Here is a 15,128-nt window from a genome sequence, read left to right on the forward strand (position 1 = left end):
TGCTTTGAAAGAGCTACACGACACTGCATTTCGTTCTTTAGATGGTCGTTTTTAATGGAAGTTTGCAGGTAGGCGTGGCAACACACTGGGAACAAAACTGACACTGAAAATCTGGTTCATGGACCAATGTGCCGCCAAATTGTAACTGCTGATGCCAGCTTCAGTGCAGTTAATTTTTGAGGGTTTTTAAGGGCAAGTTCATATATAACAAACTACTGATATAATGATAACTTTCTTGGAACTAGCGAGGTGGTAATGAACATGTTCAACTGCATCTCCAAGAGCGGCTCACCTTGCAAGATAGCAGCGAGCAAAGTGAGGAGAAAAAGGCGAAGAAAGCTTGTGCAGCCATACCACACTCACTGCGGGTGAAGAAGGATGACCTTGCAGCGGCTAGCACGCCGTCCATTTCACTGACAAGCAAGGAGCTACAGCTTCTAGAGTCCATGCATTCTGCTGATACACAACGTATGTGATTTGTAATTACACACGTGGGCATAATTTCTGGCAATTTCTTGTTTCTTACACTTCTGCTAGGTTCTTTCCTTCCCTTTCTTGTTTTTTTCCAAAGGGCCGGCACCTACGTAAACGGTGCACGCCTTGCAGTAAACTGGCTGAATATAGTGCTTGGCCTGTATAGTTCATCTTTCATCCCTCTTGCGATATCCGAAGTTACAGACCACTACGGGTGGACATGCACACCATTCCGCGACGGAGGGAGGAACCACTAGCATTTGTTGTGCAGGTGGATAGACCCCGCTGCCATGCACAGAACGAGCATAATGCTGATTAGCCACAGTGGTGAAACAGGAGCTGGTGTACAGAGCATAACATGGCTAAAGGCAACCAACTGCACTGCAAATGGCCTGGCACCAGATGTAGAGTGCACCAGAAACTTTTCTCAGTGGCACAACCGTGCCTATCTGCTTGATATATTTTGTCCCGCCAATACCGGCGGTGCTGTCGCTGTTTGAAGGTGAATCGTGGTGCAGCGCATCACGCACTGGAACAGTCTGTTTGGACGCGGGTCTGGAACACGCATCTGACATCTAACAAGATGTGCGCTCCAGACTGGTTATGGTTAGAGCTATGGTTTACTAGACGTGTTCAACAGTTGGCGACAACGCCACTGCTGGGAGGGCCACTTCACATGACACGCGCAATGATACGCGGAACACTTTGGTTGGCAAACTGCCCCTTCTATTCTAGTTTACTGTACGAGAAGCACCAAGGTGCAGCAGTGACTCAGCTGTGCAATGCCAGCGGCTGCTGTGAGTCGGTAGCTGGTAATAATGAATGTGGCCGGTATCTTCCGTGCCACACCCAAACTGACAGCACGGAGGAAAAGCAACAGAAACTACTAATGTAATGGCAATAAGACATAGGATAAGTGATGCAACTAACTGGAATTTCAAGTTGGGTTTGTTGGCAGGCACATCCAGTTCATGTTTCGTTATATATTTCACTTTTGACCAATACAAACTGCAGCGTAAAACTGGATTTTGCCTCTAGGCACAATGATGTGTGGAAAGGAATGAAATGCATAGTGTGCTGCAGAACAGTCAGTAAGGAGAGTCCTGCATGGTTGAGCTTATCTCAATGAAATAAGACTGCTCAGTAACAGACAAACTAATCAGAAACAAACTTTTATTTACAGCCTGCCAATCATACACAAGTTTTCTTCATTTGGCAAAGGACATATTTGCATGCTAACTGCATCATGGTCATTTGAAACCTGTCTTCAAACACAATCCTTTCGTTTGTGACACCACTATGCAAGCTGCAGTTCTGTGAAGCCACATCGAAAGAGTGGCGACGCAGGAAGGCACGTCTTGGTCCATGGGCAAGCAAGCAACCTTCTCTACGAGGACTAGGCATATCTCTCTTCAAACACTAACTCCATTTCATATACAGCAGGCAAAGCTACGGAGCCTACAGTCTCAATGCTCACATTTTCAACCCAAAAATACTGCGTCACATATCATCTCCGTAGACTCCCTTGTGCTTCAATTAGTCGTATAGCTAGCTATACGTTATGTCATAAGATGTAACCATGTCTCATACTTTTATGTCCCAAAATATAATGTACAATCGAAGGATAAGCTCAATGACAAAGTCAACACAAAGAAATTGTTGACATTTCAGGTTCCATACGAAGATTTGGTTCGCAAGGGTTCCGTACATAACGACTTCAATGGAACAGCTCCATGCTAGCTCCCCACACAACTCAAGATCGTCAACAAGTTTTTTGCTCCGATTTACTCAGTGAGCCAGTCATTCATTCATGCTTTTACCTGACCAGATGGTTGTCCATAAAATGCTTGGCATCACCAAAACATAGCATAAGTATTGCATGGAAGACATTGCAGATCTCAACGTACCTCCACCAAGGTGGCCACAGAAAGCCACCTCAGTGGAAGTGCAAAGGTGTGCAATCAATATGCAATGTGATGTAACCTGACATCCATAAGTTGTAGTTGTAATGTATGGACTGTATAGTGTAGAGTGTACCGTATTTATTCGCATAATGATCGGACTTTTTTGTAAAAAAATTGACGCAAATTCAGGGGTGCGATCATTACACTGGTTAAATTTTCGCATTTGCTGCAGGATGACAACAGGCCAACAAAGATGGCGGCCGGCGGAGCATGCCAAATGCGCCGAATGCGATTTTTCTTCTTCTCGTGAGTACATTACATGCATTGAAACAGTTTCTTCCGTATCAGTAATGAATAATATCGTTAATATCGGCAAGTTTGCGACAATAACCTAGCCATGTCCACTTTGAGGGGACAGAAACAGATGGGTGCGCTTAGCTGCCAGTGACATAGAAACACATGGCGGGCATGCTGCAGAAGCTGCGGCATTTGTCTTCACTGCTATTCTAATAAGGCACGTTTCCGCTAAGGGTGGGCGAATATCTTAGCTGTGTTACAAGCGTCGGTGTATGAATAGGGTACACTTCTAATGTATCAGTGTAAACGTGGCTACTATCGTTGCTGCTCGCAATTTGCTGCGTGCCCACGAGTGCAGACAAGAATCGAAAGGTGCCTTTTTTGTTGTTGACCACAACCATTATAAGAAGCCTACACATAATAAAGGAAAGTTTGGTTGTAGCTTTTTTTTTTGTCATGGAAAGTGACGAAAGGAATGAAATGGGGCATCTGCGTAAGAATGTTTGGTGCGTGCAGACTGCCTGGCTTGTCTGGAAGACTCGTTCGCGTAGCATTCAACAGATGGTAAGCGTGATCATTATTAGCTAGACTTGGCACACGACATATCGCTGCGGTAAGTTCGGGGTGCGATCATTACATGGGAAATAAAATAATCGAATTTTGACGATGAAATTCAGGGGTGGGATCATTACGCGAGTGCGATCATTATGCGAATAAATACGGTATATAGCGTATAGTGTAGTGTATAGTGTATTGTAGAATGTGCAAAGTGAGACTATGGCCGCACTACTTGCGCATCTTTGCAGCGTTGCTTGCTACATACAAAACGGTGCATAACCATTTGAAAGACAACACACAATGCAGAGTCATCACAAGACAGGCACTGGTGAATCCACTCATTCTGCCACTCGCTTGCAATGTTAGCGTTCCAAGACATTTACCTAACTAGCCTGCTGCAGGGCCGTGTTCCAGGCATGTCCCTACTCTTCTTTTAAATGATGAAATACCCTGGAAGTGCGACATTGTCTCCTCGAGCCTGCAAACAGAGTCCTGCTTTGATCCCCTGCTTGACCTCTGCAGCTTCAGTCGAGAGGGCCTCGAATTTTTATCACTGCAGCCCCGGACAAGGCTTCACACTTCGGCTGGTTGAAGGTCGTGCCGAAACGACCACAGCTGAACTGCAACTTGAACACGGTTGCATGCAACTCCGTTTTGATCAACGAGTGCAGCATGTGTATTGTGCAAACCCTGACCATATTTGCCGCCTCAAGGACATCCATCTATCGCTTGGCCCTGGGAAAATACACCTGCAAGAAGATAAATGACAGTGGTCTGAGATGCATACGAGCCCCTCCTAACTGATGCCTTTGCCCATCATCGACATTTCCGTGCATTTCACGCGAAATCAATCATTTTGCCTCCCATGACCCTGAGATGCCACCACTATTATGTAGGGCAGCTACTTCGTTTTATGTTCATAAGCATCATGATACAGTGTTCATTTCGTGGATGGTCCTAGAAAGTGTCAACATGCAAATGCACCTCTGTGTAATTTCTCTCTGCTTTTAAAAAAAATTAAGGTGAAAATATTTGTTCTACTATTTGGTGTTGCCTTTAGTGTACTGCAATTTCAACAAATGGTACTACTCGGAATAGGTGACGTTAGCTCCGCATGCCCAAGGGAGCATGCACAGGCAAAACGTGTGGAGCAGGCGCAGGTTTGCGACGAACCCAAAGCACAACTCGGTGCAATGAAGGAAAGAAGAGCACAATAATGCACAGTAACCTCATTACAGTTGCTCTATTTTAAGAAACAAGCTCTTGAGTTGAAGGGTTTAACCTGCCATTGCAAAGTGCGCCTGCACAATACTGCCTGTGTGAATCCAACTGGTTCGGCATATGCACATACTAGAAGCCTTCAGAATTGGTGCATTGTGGTCCTGCTAACGAGTATTTCAACAGTGGAATCTAATGGCATGCAATCACTATTGAAACTGGAATAATGGAAGGTTGAGCCCATAATGCCCAACAACGGCTCGGGCCTTTAGACGAGATCGCATTAGGTGGAGGTTGAATTAACCAGAGTGAAATAAGTGGAAATCCACTGTGCCATGCCTTCCCTACCAGGTAGGCACTTGCAGAATGTCTTCTCTAATTTTATATATTTTAACCCAACAAATCCAAATATCATAACACACCAATGACAAAAGAACTTGTTGACCTTTATTTCTGGGCAGAGTAAACTCGCACCAAGAAAACAATGGAATGTTAATTGAGTTATAAATATGTTTGCACTGAAAACGCTGCTATGTGTACTGTGTTAAGTTTCTCACAGCTCAATCAGTATTTTGAAGTAGAAATGATACATCAGGTATTTTAGTATTAATGAGATTTTGCCGTACGTGCTGTGCGCATGGATAATTGTCCACTGCTGCACAGGCGCCCGTGGTCAGTCTTGACACTGCATCCATTGGGAGAGCATGCGGGGGTGTGGGGCCACCCTGTTAGCCTCAAAATGAAAAGAGCTCCATTACAAAAAGTGGCTGTAAGGTTAAATGGCTTTTAAAGGCATCTGTGGAAACTGCAAGTCATAGCATTGCCCAATGAACTGCACGGAGTGATGTTCATGGTGCCTCTTGCAATAATGCAAGAGGAAGAAGTTGTTAGAAGTGGCATAGCAGGAAAGTAAAGACTGCTCATGATCTACCCAATTTTAGTGAGCAAGTTGGCCTTTAACGTCGTGGCACAATGGGTCTGAAATTACATGTACAAGTGTCACAGCCAACTCGCAGTAGGCTCATAATAAAGCTTGTACTACCTTGCAGTTGATAGCTTGCTTTTCTTCTTTGTTTTACGTCTAGTTTGTCGATGTCACTAAGGACGAATAGCCATATGCAGCAGAAAGTATACAAAAGGAACCACAAAGAAAGGAGACGGCCAAGGCCTCGACTCAATCTTCCTTTCGTAGCACCTTTTCTAACCAGAGCTCACATCAGGTGGAAGCACTTGTTCACCCGCAAATATACTGGCCAAGTATTCCCTACTCTTACCCTAGTGGCTTAACTCCAGCTGGTGAATTACTCAAGCACCACCAAATGCAACAGGATACACTGATCTGCTCATTCTCGTTGCATGTTCTGTGCAGCATTCCAGAAGGGTGTGCAAATCTGAGAATGGGCATGACTATTATAAGCAGAAGAAAAATGTAGCCATTAAAAAAAAAAAAAAAAAACGGTGAAGATATGTTCTACATGCATCGATGTCAGAGATGGTTCAACTGGCATAAAAGGTGATATGTAAAATGGGATAAAATCTCAGAAGAAACATCAGTCATGAGATCTTTCTAATGACATATTTTGATAGATCGCAGGGTGTGACCATGTAAGACTCAGTGGGAACAGACTGGAGAAGGATCTGTGTCCAGAAAAGTGAGGGCCCACACCCACCGGTCGTCAAGCCCTCGCTTAAAATCTATGGGGTAACTACTGGCACAAGCACATCGCAACATCTGCATCGAACAGGGAGGCCGGTAGTAGCACAGAGGTATGTACCACCAGGTAAGGGGTGCCAGATGTTTCAAGGGTCCATTTAGTGTATTCACACGTACTTCAACCTGGCACTGGTGCCACTTGTTGCTACTTAAACCGTGAGTTGCCTCAGTTTCCGCACATCTCAGCCACTGAATGCATTGCGCAACCAGTGCCACTTCAAGTGCACGAAGTGCCTGAGGCATCTGCCACGCCTGTTGCACGCTGGCTGTACAATGTAGCAGCAGCTGTGAGCGACAGCCCAAATAACAAAGTCCTTAGGCATAGTTGCCATAACGCAGGCAGAACACAAAGCCGTGCCCAACTGTGCAAAGGCAACATACTGTACTTACTCGAATCTAGGCCGGTCTCGATTCTAAGCCAACACCCAGATGTCCAAAGCCAGAAAAAATAAAAAGCTTACCTCAAACGTAGACCGAACAAAAAAGCGAGGAAGCGTTCACAAAATTAAAACAGCATTTATTTAATACGAGCATGCCGGTTTCACTTTATGTCATCATCGCTGCTAGCCTAACCACACGCATGCTTGCAGACACGTGCAGGCTCACATCCACATGCCCATGCATGCATAGACAGCGACAGTAAGGCGTGGCTTGCACGCATTGAAATGCGGTGTGACTTCAGTGAACAGCTCCTCTCTGTCATCACGCGCTCATTTCCGTTATCGCTGTCATCTCCTCGTTGCGGCACGCGAAAAAAACGTCCCTTGTTGCCCCCTCCAACAACGGATGTTTTTCTCATCGATGCTGAAGTCCTGCTCGGCTTGAACCTTTGCCGATGCCTCTGCGGCTAGCACAACTTTTCGTTTGAGAACGGCATAATAGTGGCATCACCTGTTTGGTGCCATTACGATAACGCCATGCCAGCCATGCTATGGGCCCCGCCACACACCGATACGACAGAAATCAAAATAGCGGCGTCGCTCGTGTACTTCAGTTGGCTACTGGTGTGACTAATAGCGGCTGTGATACTAACTTCTTTAGATGGCGGTAGCTATGCGGCATATTTAGCATTTTCAATTACAAACTTGCGCGTTTTTTAAAATCCTCGTATCTAAGCCGACCCTAGAGTTTGGCATATGTTTATTCGGAAAAGAAAAACTATCGACCCAGATTCGAATAAATATGGCACATAAAACTATTCCTGTCACGTCGGTACTTCCACTGCTCCCGTAACTTTACTGTCAAAAGAATACTGAATAAAGTTAGGGTGCACAGCTGTTGTGTAGGCTGTTTCAACAATTGTTCAGCGACCATCAGCAGAATGAGTCTAGTCGAACTGCACTCTCCATTTCGACGCTAAATGAGAATGAGCTGCCCCAGTAAAATAAACAGAGTGGTGCCATGTGCACCTGAATTAGACTGGACCCTCATTATAACGAGGCAGGATATAACAAAGTAAATGCAATTCCCATGAAATCTCTATACAGATCACCATATTTTAAACCTTGTTTTAACGAAGTAAAATTGTTCTGCCAATGCATATAATGAAGTAGGTTTGTCTCCAAAGGCAACAACGCTGGCCGTTGTGCATCAAGCATGACTTTCTGCTGAGTTCTGCATTCGTTGGGAACCCAGCAGAACAGTTGCTCAAATGTTATGGTCTTTCTTGCTTCAGCACTTCTTTCTTATCTTATTGCATCTATCTTTCACTACGGCGACGCTAGGCGCACCCTCCATGTTTGCAATCTAGCAGGCCATGCCTAACTATGCTGCACCGCATATTGATAACGATGCTTGCATGCGATGTGCTGAAAACTAGTGCCTCCAGTTCTTTCTCTAACTGCGGAGCACCGCTCCGTGCCGACGCAGCTAGGCGGGACCTCCGAGATTGCGTAAAACCAGCACGAGCTGGCCAAGCTAAGCCAAGTTAAGCCAAGCTATGTGGAGCCGAGGGGCTGCTAGAAAGCGATGGATCAGACAGTTTTGTTTTCAAGAGGCGAGTGCGTCCATGTATACATCTGCATTTCTGATTCTGTGCCAAGCTCTGTCGGCTGTATACTACGACGGGTTTCATGACAATGGTATGAGCGAGCCAGGTGAGAAGTGGGAGCAAAAGACCATCGCACTGGAACATAAGGGTGCCATCGTGATGGCTGTCATGTCAGGTGTTAAAAGCTCTCGTGTTGTGCATGCTGGAGAGTCTTTTGCTGTTTTATTAAATTTTCACTGCACACGTGCTGTGTAGAAGTTCGGCATGCCAGGGAGTCGTAGTATTCTTTGCATGTTTAAAGTTGTGCATAACATTGCTAATATATATATTGCAGTAAGTAACAACAGTAGGCATAACAAAGTAATGGGTATAACAAAGTATTTTCAGCTTCCCCGTCAACTTCGCTATAATGAGGCTTGAGTGTATACAGTTGTAATTTAGAAACATTCCTCGGACTAAAAGAAAATGATACACAGTTGAAACTCAATACTGTAATCCTTGGTTTAATGAGATCCACAATACATTATACTTTCTTTTATCATTTTCTATCTTCTGTTCTATTAAATACCATGTACAGTGGAACCTCGATTATACGCCCCCGGTCATGCGACGACCTGCATTTTGCGACAAATTAGTTTGGTCCGGGCAAAACCTCCAAAGAAATATGTATCAAAAACCTAGGTTGCAATGGAATCTCAATAAACGGAAATCGCTTAAATTAACTGCCTCTTAAATAGAACACCATCCTCGTGGTTGGTTGGTTTTGTATTCAGGCAATCGTATTATTCAGCTTGCTTTGACTCTCAGTAAATGGAACTCCTGATGAACAGAAGTAATTTCCCTGGTCCCTTGAGGTTCTATTTAAAGAGAGTCCACAGTACACGACGCAATTTTACGCTGACCCTACCTCGTACAACGCCTCTCCGATATTGTCTCAAAAAAAGAGAGAGAGAGAGAGAGAGTCACCCCCCCCCAAGCAGATGAAAGCGGGCATGTGAGCACTCTGAAGCCGGCTGATAATGGGTTCCCCTGGCGTTAGGTACATTAGAATAATGGTAAAATTCACAATTTTAAAAGGAATATTCTAAATTCCACAGTGTTTAGCATTATGTTGGCAATCTGTACCTTTACGTATCGATCTAATGCATACACGAGTCGAGTGAAGTCAAAACTTATTTCGGTTGGAATTGGTGCCATTTTTGCTGTACTTGTGTTACGGTTATGGTGGTGCAGTACTCTGCAGTCTTTTGCACTCCGAGTCCACTTACTTGTGACGTTATGCCAACTTAGCGCATTCAATATGATGCCTGCTTTGAGAGACGAGCAATTTTGATGGCCAAGAAAGAGGGAAATTCCACCATGGCTCAGCGGCTTGACGTCAATGATTCGCAGATGGCAGGACCAGCGGGAGGCCCTCTTTAAATGCAAGGCCAGTAGGAAGGGCTCTGTGGACCTCGTAGTGACCTGGTACCGTTCTTGAATCAAATGGTTGTGTGGCCTCTAAAGAAGTAATTAATCTCAAAAGAGCTCAAAGGTGTCGTGTACTCGTGCGTTCACTAACAGAGATAGATTTGCTTCCGCGAGACTTAGCCCGAAGCTCCGAACCCGTCAAAGTATACGGCCACTCTTGGTACTGATAACGAGCTTGGCACAGCACTGAAAACACTTGTCGGGGACGCTTTCGGTGCCGAGTCGCATGAAATTTGGCGAAAGTAAAACCATCTCCGAAAGGATCACCCAAGGTGATCGTCTGAGGTGCCCAAAGTCTGCACCTCAGACGACGACCATAAGTGAAGAGGATTTGTTTCCGAATTGTCTGTTCGTTACAATTATGCAGAAGTGCTGCGGAGCGCTGACAACATTTGGTGGTTTGTTTGTGCATGCAACAATGTTGGTGACCTTGAAGAGGAAGCTGATGCGTCACGGTTGGGGAAAAATTCAGAAAAATAAAACAGATTTTTTTTTTAGAGGTCAGAATAAAGGTGCGCTTGCACCTCCTCCAATTATGCTTGGTTGCCATTTTTTTATTATTTAATCTACCTTCCTTGGAGCAGCTCAGGTTTGTGCCGTGGGCTTATTCAGGCGATCTGTACCCGTTATGGACAAGACTGAGTGTCAGTGCCTGCATTCAAAGTTTTTCGATTATACGACGGTTTTTCGTGGTCCCATGACAGTTGTACAATTGGAGTTCCACTGAACTTTTTACAGTGTTTAGCATGCCGATTTCCTTCCACCGTTTTCATTTAACAAAGTCCATGGATACATCATGTACCATACAAATTGCAATATGGTATACATCCCTCACTTTTTGTTTTGCCAAGAAAAATGCCTTGGGGCCAAGAAATGCCTTGTTTTGCCAAGAAAATGCCTTTTGCCTTGGGGCCACAAGCTCCCACGCTACAACTCGTAGCTAAAATTAAATTATGGGGTTTTATGTTCCAAAACCACTTTCTGATTGTGAGGCATGCCGTAGGGGGGGACTCGGGAATAATTTTCACCACCTGGTGTTCTTTAACGTGCACCTAAATCTAAGTACACGGGTGTTTTTGCATTTCGCCTTCATCGAAATGTGGCCGCCGTGGCTGGGATTCGATCCTGTGACCTCATGCTTAGCAGCCCAACACCGTAGCCACTAAAAAACCACCCCGGGTGCTACAACTCATTATGAGCGCGACAGTAAATCCTTTTGCAAGAATATGTTGGCTACTCCACACCTTCACTATATTTGGCAGGCATGCTGTTTGGCTGTGTAGAGGATCGCTGCCCGCTACGCTCCTGACAATCCAGACACCTGAATGGCATGCGTGAGGTTCCTTTCATTGCAGGTGCTGGAGCTCGTGGTATTTTGAAGGAACTCTCTGTACAGATTGTACTAGTCCAGACGGTCGAAGGCAATTTTTTTGACAAATACTCTTGACAAATACTGTACATTGCATGCTCATACCCAAAACCTTTGTGACAAGCGAGAGAAAGCAAATACACTGCCTGACAGTAAATTCATCATTTATGTCATTTCTGTCATCACTGTCACGTCCGGGGTGGCAAAAAAAGCATTCACAGTCCAGCTAGGGACATAACGCATCACTTAGATATGGCGAGTGCACAGGGCACAATGCTCTTGGCATTCGCCAACCAGAGGAGAGCTTACAAGTGGCTCAGCAGCGACCAAAATAATAAAAAAAAGCACACTGTCTAGGTGTCATCTGTAGGCTAGCAGTGATCCACCACAGTGATAAGCATCGAGTCCATCCATTCAGGGTGCCATGTGAAAGCGACCCGCAGCAGTAGATGCGATCCACGTGCAGCTCCCGAGTCCTACCATGCCCACTAGTGCTTTTTATCCTGTAATCATTGACTAAGTTTCTTGCGAGGTTCTCTTGATTATTATATAACTGCTTACTGACGAGATGCCATCTACCATGAGGTTTCCAGAAATCTGCAAAGTCATTTTTACTGCTGAAACAAGGAAACCTCAATTAATCATAAACCCAATTTAACAAACTTTCTCACTGCAAGTATGACCTTCATGGTATGGAAGTTTGAGTATAAAGAGAAATTCTCAATTAAAAAAAGCATTGTGTAATCAACTACTGATTACCTGCAAGATAACTTGCAATACACTTATTCGTTCACAAACATTGCGGCTGATGTATGAATGCACTGCACACGAACCTATGATTAGCCAACTTCTGATAAACAATGCAGTCTTACTTACTACAACAAATGCTATCTGCTATTTGAAGCGTGCAGGTAGAGGTGCTAATTAACTCTCGATCACCAGCTGCAGGGCTGGTGACCACACCTTTCAGTGCCCTTTGAGAATATCAATCAAGGACTTATAATGCTGCATCCAAATAAGCAGCATCGATTTCAATAACAAGGAATGTAACTCAGAATTAGGCAGCAAGCTCCAGAGAAGGCAGTGTCTTCCAGCCAATTTTTTCTGCTTCTTTCCCCAGCCCAGACATCATTTTGCCAACAGCCTTGTGGACAGGAGCAGAACACTGAATAACCATAGCTGAGAGAAGCAGGGCAATTACTGAGCATTGCAATAATCTCTGATGGCCGTCAAGCCTGATGTTCAGTGACTTAGAGAAAACTGCACAACGTGGTTTGGAGCCATGGCGTAACCAAGAGTGCAGCAAAGGCAAGGACAGAGGCGAGTAGTGCAACTAGCTATGGTGGAGGCTTGGGCAAGGTGGTAATTCATTATCTATGGAAAGCGTGCACAGACATTCTCGCTGTAGAAGAAAGGTGAAGGGACAAAGAACTCCGTATGCCTTTCTTCTTTTCATGCCTTGTCATTCTGCATGCCCTATACAGACGAGTAATGCAACGCTAGTGCGGAGTCAGCTCCAGTGTTCTGTAACTAATCTTCATCATTGCCTTTTAACTGCATTTCTAGTTACATTATGAATTCACTTATCACCGACAGGGTGCCATTGTGACACAGGTATTGGGCTGCTACAGTGTTCCCCTCGACCGGTGCTCCCTCAGCGGAAAGGTCCACCCAGATATCCAAGCAGACGACGCGGCAGGGAAGGAACAGCATGGTCATCACGTGCCTTGGGTCGAGGCGGAGGCGGCACCTTGCTCCGTGTCGGGATGGCCGGTGACCGCGGAGGAGGTGCACTGACCACCACGGGGGCCAGGGCAGGTCCGCTCGTTGTGTCCATCTGCTCGTCTGGCGAGGAAGGTACCACTCCGCCGTTTGGTCGGCCACTGACTCCGCTGCTACCAGTCACCAGCGGCGAGGGGCTGAAGCCAAAGTGCGGCTGGAGACGCTTTGACACTGGACTGCAGGAAAGTACAGTCGAGGTTGGAAGCAGAGCAGTGAGAGGCACCTTGCAGTACATACAGTCAAGCCCTGATGTAACCATCCCACCTAAAGCAAACATTCGGCTGCTCCAAACAATTTCTCAACATCCAAAATATTTCACAAGGAGTCTATGACAGGGCCATCCACAGATAACAACCCCATGCACTGCCGAGTTTGATGATGATAAATGTAATGAATGCGGCGCAACAGCTGAATCGAGAAACACAGCAGAAGGGTGCATGGTGCCTCCAGAGTGCATGCTACATGAATGCTGTTGATCACTTTTGTTAAATGCAACAACATTTTATTTTTTAGGTACTCTACCCCCTTTTTGGTCTGTGTCTATCCTCAATACGATGACCACATAAAGACAATCTCCAAAAGATATCGATTGAGCGTACCGCTCTAGCTCGGAGACGTGCACAAAATTAACCTTAGCAAATGAAGCAACCTTCACAAATGAAGTCCTTCACAAATGAATCTCTAACGCTTCAGTTTTCGAATATGTCCCTTTGCGAGCAGCGATTGGTCGCCACTTGGGTGACGCCATCGCCTTGGGACATACTCGCATATTACCGTATTTACTTGCATAATGAACGCACTCACGTAATGATGCAGCTCCCACTTTTCTAATCAAAAAGTATGTTTTTTTTTCTTTTTTCGCATAATGATTGCACCTCGAACTTGCTGCCGTGAAGTAGGGGACACATGGCACGATTCGGCATCTGATATGGTGTCCGGCGGGTGCAATTGTGTCGTATGCTGCGTTGGACGCCGACTTGCACCGTTTCTCCGACTTTTATTGCGATAGCAGATATATGGACGCTCCAGGCACATTTTTGCCGTCGTCATTGCTGCGCACTGCATGATGTAGGTGTGAGTGAAACCGTGCAAGGGAAGCAGACGATCGCGGCTCAATCTCTCGCGCCGTCTTTTGTTGTGCAAACGGCCCCGGGAGGAAGGGGAAGAAGAGGCGGCAGTGTTGTACTATGGCAGCAATGGCATATTGTACAAACGCGCCCAAGGGGCATTGCAGATTGTGACTCAATATCCTGCGTACAAGGGAGGAAAGCTGAGAAGAAACACAACGTCCTCAGTCGCGCGTGTGGCACCGGGAGAAGGGGGGATGGGATGTGGAGAGAGGGGCATCTTACTCCGGCATCAACTGCGCATTGCGTGGCCACGGGGTGCCCTATTTTCAAAGTGATCTGCGTCGACGGTTGAGTTGATGGTGGCTCATACCTTTGTGCATGCTGCATTCTCGTCGCCTAATTTGTGCTGAAGTGAATGTTTGCAAGTTTATACCGCCGATGAAACTACTATCTTTACTTCATGTAGCTGTCTGCACATTTGCTATATGGTTCGCATTTCGGGTGGCACTGACTTCTTTGGTGGTGGCCGCGGAAAATAAAAAAATATCTCGAAATTTTACCCCGCATAAGGAACGCATCCCAACTTTGTGCATATTTTTCAGTTGGGAAAAAATGTGTGCTCATTATGCGAGTAAATACGATATGATGAAATCATGCATATGTCAATCACGCGGAAATTGAATGTCGTCTGCTACGAAATGCTTCGGTGTGATCCAAAGGCGAAGTGTGCCGTGTGCAGAGCCTGTGCGTTCCGTGTGCACGGGTGAGATCGGTGTTCAGAGCAAAATGGCTTGGGGAAGCTTATAGTAGGGTTGAGTCAACTGAAATATGGGAGTGGGCCATCTTGAAATTTGGGGTACTTTGGCGCATCTTGTGATGGCGATGGCGCAGTGCCTGACGGCCCTGATGGTACACTGGCTGCCGCTAACACAGCGCACTCAGTTTTGGCCTTGTACTCTATTGTAACGTGCAGGCAATTTTTGAATCTGAAAAAAAGAAGTGCGCTAGATTAGGGCAAATACAGCACATGGAGAGAGCGCAGCGTGTGCTGAGCAGGCACGAATGTTTAGTTTCAGGGATGTTGTCCTTACATAAGAACATACACTAAAAAGTGAAAATTTGTTCATTAGCAATCACACTGGCTATTATCGTACACATTCCGGTGTCCATGGCTGCTCTGAAGCGTGACTGGTAAAAACTAATTCATTTCATCTTGAACTTCCTTTTTTCAATAATCGAAGACCGTCGGTGCTGAAACACCCGGAATATTAGAGCCTCTGCC

The 15,128-nt window shown here is 45.5% G+C and overlaps 1 protein-coding gene across 4 annotated transcripts in view; it reads right to left on the reverse strand.

Moving 5' to 3' along the window:
* Positions 1-15,128, reverse strand: part of LOC139055916 (ribosomal protein S6 kinase beta-1-like) — a 129,045-nt gene that overhangs the window by 18,319 nt on the left and 95,598 nt on the right. For 2 of the 4 annotated variants that reach the window (XM_070533562.1, XM_070533559.1), the window contains one exon: positions 6,662-12,952. In XM_070533562.1, the coding sequence (XP_070389663.1) occupies positions 12,649-12,952 (304 nt within the window). In that variant the 3' untranslated portion in view covers positions 6,662-12,648. Of the gene's footprint in view, positions 1-1,630; positions 3,983-6,661; positions 12,953-15,128 lie in introns of those variants that run through there. The other 2 variants (XM_070533560.1, XM_070533561.1) reach the window with 2 other exon arrangements.

This window comes from Dermacentor albipictus, chromosome 2 (assembly GCF_038994185.2).
Source record: "Dermacentor albipictus isolate Rhodes 1998 colony chromosome 2, USDA_Dalb.pri_finalv2, whole genome shotgun sequence".
In the NCBI taxonomy this organism is placed as follows: Eukaryota; Metazoa; Arthropoda; class Arachnida; order Ixodida; family Ixodidae; genus Dermacentor; species Dermacentor albipictus.